Source organism: Lucilia cuprina, chromosome 6 (assembly GCF_022045245.1).
Source record: "Lucilia cuprina isolate Lc7/37 chromosome 6, ASM2204524v1, whole genome shotgun sequence".
NCBI lineage: Eukaryota > Metazoa > Arthropoda > Insecta > Diptera > Calliphoridae > Lucilia > Lucilia cuprina.
In genome coordinates this window covers 58,054,999-58,062,572 of record NC_060954.1, presented here as the reverse complement: position 1 = coordinate 58,062,572, position 7,574 = coordinate 58,054,999, and the positions used below count along the sequence as shown (strand labels likewise).

At 27.6% G+C, this 7,574-nt stretch overlaps 1 protein-coding gene across 1 annotated transcript in view; it reads right to left on the bottom strand.

The window, feature by feature from the left end:
• Nucleotides 1–6,794: 6,794 nt before the first annotated feature.
• The window catches only part of LOC111688005, a 37,028-nt gene continuing 36,248 nt past the window's right edge, over nt 6,795–7,574 (bottom strand). The window contains exons 13-15 of the mRNA XM_046954214.1: nt 7,462–7,563; nt 7,276–7,379; nt 6,795–7,030 (exon numbers count right to left, since the gene is read on the bottom strand). Of these exons, the coding sequence (XP_046810170.1) occupies nt 6,876–7,030; nt 7,276–7,379; nt 7,462–7,563 (361 nt within the window). The 3' untranslated portion in view covers nt 6,795–6,875. The remainder of the gene's footprint in view (nt 7,031–7,275; nt 7,380–7,461; nt 7,564–7,574) is intronic.

Here is a 7,574-nt window from a genome sequence, read left to right as displayed (position 1 = left end):
ATGAGTGAGTCTACCTTTGGGAGAAAAGTTTCGTTTTTTAAGTCAAATTATTAAGTGAAAATTATTGATGTGGAAAGCAAATGTTTACCGAAAGGCGAAGAATCAAGTTACAGTTGCAAAAAAGTAAGTTTAAAACTATTAAAAACACATATACAAATCGGTTCAGGATCACTAGTCCGTAGTTAGTAGTATACAGTCTATAGTATACATATGTCTATACGAAAAGACTATGTAGACTAGTTTAGTCTGCAGTCTAGCCTATGTTATGCTCTAATTGAAATCCAAATAAAACCATTTTTAATATTATTTTGTTAGTGTTTTTTTTTTAGTTTTTTCTCTTTTTTGTTCTTTATTTAGCAAATTATTGCAGTATAAGAAATTATACATATAATAATTTATTTAATATCTGGTTTTCATCAATTATTATTTTTGTTTTAAATTAATTAATTAATTTTACATTAAGCTACATACATACATAGAATGTTGTTGTTTTTTGTTTGTTATTCTCTTCTTTGTTATTATTTATGTTAATGCGTTTTTTTCTTTGTTTATTTACTATTTGTTTTAATTAATTATTAATTTCCATAATTTTGTTTGTTTTTTTTTCGTATTTGGTGGTTGTGTTTGCAAGTGATTTTTTTTTTGTTTAAAAACTTTTTCTTGTTCATTATTTGTTTTAAAAAATAATGGATTAGAAATTAAATGGAAAAGGTGTTGTTGTGGAATTTTAAATACATTTGGATGTTTTTATAAAACAAATTAGTTAATGTTTTAGTGTTTTGTTTTTAGATATATTAAACCCTCAAACATGTTTGAATTTAAAAATTTTAAGCCAATTTTTAAGAAAAAGCATTGCCTATTAGTAACATATCGAGATTACGATAGCTATAGATATCAGTCCAAGTTTGCAGATATCAGATATCAGTCCAAGTTTGCACTGTTTATATTATATCAGTTTGTATCTCAATGACGCCTCGGATTTAATATTAATATGGACAACTATTCTTTTATAATTGTCTGAAAAAACATATGTTCATAGGTCGGGGATGGATAATCCTGTACTATTGAAATTTACTTGAAATTAATCACCATTCTATATTTAACATATGAACTAGTCCATGTGGTGTAGGCAGAATATCAAATGACTATAGAAAAGTGAATGTCCTAGTCCTATCGATGAACTATTCCAAATATCAATCGACAGGCTATTGAATAGTCCATACACAGACAAGTAATAGACCAACCCATAAAGAAGTCAATATAATTGTTCCTAGACATGTCAGTAGACTAGATTATAGAATACTTCAAAGACAGGATTACAGAATAGTCAATAAACTAGTCGAACGACAAGTCGATAGAAAAGTCAAAAGACTAGTCAATAGACTTATCAAAATACTGACAAGTTAATAGACCTGCCTAAATAGAGACAAGTTAATAGACCTGCCTAAAGACTAGTTAATAGACCTGTCTAAAGACTAGTCAATGAATAGTTTAAAAAACTAGTCCAAAGTCTAAAGATTAGCCCAAAGATTATTCTAAAGATTAGTATAAACACTAGTCAAAAGACTAGTCCAAATTTAAGTCAACAAATTAAACTATAATCAAATCCATAGATCAGAACAGTCCTTAGATTTGTCAATAGAATACTTCCTATACTAAAGCATAGATTAACCCATAGACTAGTCCATGTGCTCGTTTATATACTAGACAATGGACAAGTCAATGGACCAATCTAAAGACTAGTCCAAAGTCTATTTAATTAATTCCTAAAGATTAGTCCATAGTCTAATCTAGAAATTTGTACATACACTAGCCTTAAGACTGGTCCAAATCCAAGTTAATAAAGTAGACTATAATCAGGACCATAGAACGGACCGGTCCTTAGATTTGTCAATAGAATACTTCCTATACTAGCCAAAATACTATATAATAGATTAATCCATAGACTAGCCCATATGTTTGTTTATTTACTAGACCATGGAGAAGTCAATAGACCAATCTAAAGACTAGTCCAAAATATAGTTAATCAATTAGTCCAAAGACTAGTCAATCAACTAGCCCAAAGACTGGTAAATAGACAAGTCTATTGAACTAGTTAATAGACTAGTCTATATACTAGTTTATAGACTAATTCCTAGAGCACAGACAAGTCAAAAGTTCAGTCCATAGATTCCTACTTATACCAGTTATTGGACTAATCAAAAACCAGTTATAGACTACTCCAAAGACTAGTCAATAGATTTATTAATAGATTAGTTTATACAGAAACTAAACTTGTATAAGGACTGCTGTATTAACTAGTCTATTATAGTCCTTATACTAGTTAGTTCAAAGTACATGTTAATAGACTAGTTTAAAGACTGGACCATAAATTAGATTGTATGCAAGTTAATTGATTCGTCCAATAAACTTGCCCAAAAGACTAGTCAGTATAATAGTCCAAAGACTAGTCAATAGACTACTCTAAATAATGGTCTATAGACTAGTCCAAAAAATTGTCCAAAAGGCTAGCTAATAGAGTAGTCAAAAGACTACCATATACTAGTCCATAAAGTAGTCGAAAGACTAGTCTTTTTATAATTATTACTCAATAAACAAGATCATTTACTAGTCCACTATGGAACATTTCATAGACTAGTCTATAGACCAGTCCATAGTGTAGCCAATAGTAGAAGAAGTTTATTTAATACTTTTAATCTCAAAAAATGATCTCGTATAACAGTTCTCAAGTTCAGTCCCGATTTTTCCAAAATTTTTTGCCTTAAATTATTTTAAACTCAAACATAATGAAGAGCATTCAAAATTCTACTAGCACAATCAGCAGCTTTCGTCATATTTATTTATTTTACATAAAAATTGCAACTATAATTTTATTTATTTTATTACACATTTATTGAAAATTTCGCTATCAAAAATGGGTTAAAGGAAAGTTGGGGAAATTTTTTACAAAAAAAAGCTCTCAGGAAATTAAAAGTTTTTTTTTTTGTTTAATGTTTACTCAATTTATCTATAGTTATAGTTTATCAGGCCAGAGCTGTATAATAAGTTTCATTCGTTTATTTATAGAGTTTTTCTTTATCAATTTTTTGCTATAAAAAATTCGTTTTATTTTTGTTTTTTTTTTTTTTAATTTATATATAATTTTTATTTGTGTTATTAATGTATATATAATTGTCTTAAGTACATTCATTTTTGTTTAATATGTATATATTTCTTTATAATTATATTTATTTTAATGTTTTTTTATTTTCAGTTTTTTTTTTAATAGACTTAGTTAATAACTACACACTACAACATTTAATAATATGTATCTCGTTCCATTTATTATATAGAGTCTATATACGTGTTTTTTTCTATATAACTTACTTTTTTGTTTTAATTTTTTTTGGTATAACTGTTTTTTTTAAATTTTGCAAATTTGTTTTTAGTAAGTTTTCATTATCTGCCACTTTTGTAGAAAAAGTTGTGCAAATTAGTTTGTTGTTCATTTCTGTTTTTTTTTTTTTGGAGGGAGGGGGGTAAATTATTTATTTATTAATAAATCATAATATTTTTTTATTTTTCTAAAAAATTGTTATTAGTATGAACTTAAAAATATGTTCAGTTTTTAATATTTAATAATCTTAAAAATTGTTGTATTAAATATTGACAGTCACAGGCTTTTTTTTAACTTAAGTGAATGAAGCATTTTGCTTTTGTTTTCGTAATTTAGCTACAATTATGTTTTTTTGTAAATGTTAAGTGTATTTAGTGTTGTTGTAGTAAAGGAGATTTGTTGACAAAAAAGGATACGAAAATAAATAAATTTTTTTAGATTTTTTTGAAATCATTACAAACACTTTTATTTCAGTTATTGTAAAACATTTTTAAAATCATAGTGATCTCAGTGATCTTTCGAAATCAAATTAATCTCATTGATCTTATTCAAAGTATAGAGTTCTCAACTTGGACTCATATTAAATCTAAGAATAAATCAATTTTAAATAATTTTATTTCAGTTATTGTAGAATCTTTTTAACATCAAAATGATCGCAGTGATCTTGTGCGAAGTGTAGTCAGCTCAAGGAAGTAGTGATTTTAATAACCTCTAGCAATTTAACGCGCGATCAAGAACATTTCCATTATCTATCAATTTTAGATCCCTTTTAAAATCAAATTTATCTCAATGATCTTATTTAAAGTATAGGGTTCTAAATAATCTAGTAATTAATTTAACAATAAATAAATTTCAAACACTTTTATTTCAGTTATTGTAGAATCTTTTTAAAATCAAAGTGATCGCAGTGATCTTGTCCGAAGTGTATTTGGATATTGATCTTTAAATATCACTTAAGAAAGTAGTGATTTTAAATACCCTTAGTAGTTAAACGTCCAGTTAAGAATATTGCCATGATCGATCAACTTTAGATCCCCTTAGAAATCCAATTGATCTCTGTGATCTTATTCAAAGTATAGAGTCCTAAGCTTGCACTCATAATCTCTTACATAATCAAAGAAAAAATCAATTATTAACACTATTTTTTCAGTTATTCTAAAACTTTTTTTCAATCAAAATGATCTCAGTGATCTTGTTCAAAGTTTAGTTGGTTGGTAATCTTAAAATATCACTTAAGGAAAAAGTGATTTAAATTACTCCTAGTAATTAAACGTTTTTTCAGTTGTTGTAAAACTCTTTTTAAAATTAAAATGATCTTATCCAAATATCTCTTAAGGAAGTAGTGATTTTAATCACACTTAGTAAACTATCGCCCAATCAAGAATAATATGATCGATCAATTTTAGCTCTCTTGTTAAATCATACTGCTCTTGCCCAGTGCAAATTGATCAGTGATCAATCGTCGAGTCTAAAATATTCCTATAATCGACCAGATCAATTTTAGATCACTTTAGACTACACTTTTATTTGAAATCAAAGTGATCTCTGTGATCTTCATCCTTAGTAATCTCTTGCCAAGTCAAATTAAGTTTAGCTGTTTTTTTGACAGCAAATAGATCAATGAATAATCGCTGAGTTTAAAATGTTCCTATACTCGACCAGATCAAATTTAGATCCCTTTAGAAATCATATTGCTTTCAGCGATCTTAATCAAAGTATAGGGTTTTCTTAAATGAACTGCATACTTAGATCTGAAAAAAGTAGTCGTTTGAAACTAGTCTTTTGAAATCAATGTGATCTTATTGATGTTGCCCAAAGTTTTAAGAGATCTTGCTGAGTGATCCTATTTAGTGCATTTAAGATCAAACTGATATCACTATATACTTGCTCCAAAAAAATGCATTTATATGAGCCATACATAATGTGGTTCGAATGTCAAGACTCTTCGACTTGGTCAAAGTAACTAGTTAAGAAACTAATGTGATAATAAAACAAAGTTTCTGAAAAAAATTGATTGTTCAGTTACACATCATAAATTAAGGAAAAAGGCTAGATTCGTGATCATACTGATGATAAAATGCATTTGCTTTAAGACATTCATCGATTGTTTTAATATTCATAAGTATATTTGTAGAAACCTTGATTTCCTTGACTTGGTTTAAGTAACCAATTAGGGGACTAGTATGGTTAAATAATTGTAGTTATTGTAGACAGAAAGCATTTAAATTAATGTTGGAAACATCAAGTAAAAAAGCTTTACTTTAACCCTCACAAAGCCTATTTTTGATTGAAATGATCTTACAATGTATTTGTTCTTATAATAACAGATTTACAAGACCTCTACACATTCGATCTTGATATAAAATTACTATAAAATGTCAAAAATTGTTCAAAATTGAATTTTAAAAATTCTACTGTCTCTTTAACTTGGTCAAGGTAAAGTGTTAGAGGACTAGTGTAAAACTAACACGTTGTTAAAAGAAAAGACATAATCCTTAGCTTTACAATAAAGTTGTGAATGTAAGGTTGAAATATAGAAATAGAAATAAAAGTGACTTAAGATTGAATTGAAAACAATACGTTCTTATTTCAAAAACTGTGTACTCAATTTGACTACGAATTCGTACTCGTTTTTTTAATGTTGAATATACAAAACTTTGATACATGTAAACAAAGCAAATGCCTGCGGAAATCAAGTGTTAACAGATTAAAGAGATCTGAGAACCAACATTGAAAACCCAATGATAATTCGCTAGAGCCAACATCAATTAAACACATCCCCAAGGTATGCTAAACTTTTCATTACAGAAGTATGCCTAAATTAACTTTTAATTTTATGATAAATAAACTTAAAACTATAAACAATTTTCTCAAGAAATAAACAAGGATTAAAATATGATATGTATGTATAGGTTCCTTGTAAAATTTCTATATATGTATAAGTCAAATAAAAACAATGACATATAAATATAAAATTATTAAAGAAAACTGCAGACAATTAAATCAGTGTCACTGACATTTCATTTGTAAAAACTTTAGTATAATTATTTATCTTGTCCTTGTCATCAATCTCCTTCTCATGAATTGTGTTTGCTCGTCCTTTTTAGAATGCTTGTGTCTGTGTCTGAGTGTATGTGTTTTGTTTTTATATTAGTGCGAGTCTTGCAGGTGTAATTGTTGTTGTGTTTATGTATTTCTTGTCATTTTGTGATTGTATTTTTTTAATTATTTTAGTTTTTTTTTACTTTCGTTTTTTACTTATAATTAAAGTTTCATTTTATAAAATTTGTTTCGTTTTTCTTTTTTTTTATTTATTTATTAAAAGCGTCTTTTTACAAACATTTTATTATTTCTTTTATTTTATTCATTTTGTGTGTGAAAATATCATTGTTTTTGTTTTTTTATTTTGTTACTTCTCTTGTTCTATATATGCAAATAAAAATCTAAAAAAAAATCATTTAAACTAATATCAAGTGTTAGGAAACGTCGAGTGGACGTTTCAAAGTATGCCTGTTTCAACATTGTGTGCCGTCCCCAATGTATTGGGATCAAAGTTCATTTTTAACTCTCCAGCTAGGACGATTTCTGATATGCAGCCAACAATACCGCTGGAATATCTTCGGCGTGTAAAGTAACTGGCGTCGGGCATGCCACCTATTAAAAACATTTTTTTTCGAATTAATATAAAATATTTTTCTATATAATATTGGTATGCCCCATGATACAACAAGAAATTAAAGTTATATTATGGGTATGCCACTAAAAGTATGTTAATAGTATAATTTTCTTAAAACAACAATAAAATATGTTGCCTACCATAGGGTTTAACAATTTTTAACTTAAATTAACATACTTTTAGGCTGTTTTCCAAATTCTTCTTCTTTTCTACCACCACTTACCAACATATAAACCTGTATCGGTGTTTAATTGACGTAATTTACCCGGTGATCGCAAGGTTAGACTCTTGCGACCATCCACTTCTAAATAACCCTCCTGAGAGTCTCTGTTAAAGGAACAAAAACACGCACATAATAAATGCAGGAGAAATTATAATTAACCTTTATTTGTGTTAAATGAAATATTACCTTAGGGCACGCACACGATGCCAGAGACCATCACTAACTTTGGTGGTATTAAAACGTATGTCCACTTCACCAGAACCCAAGTTATAGCGGAAGTGTAGATAACTGTAAGAAAA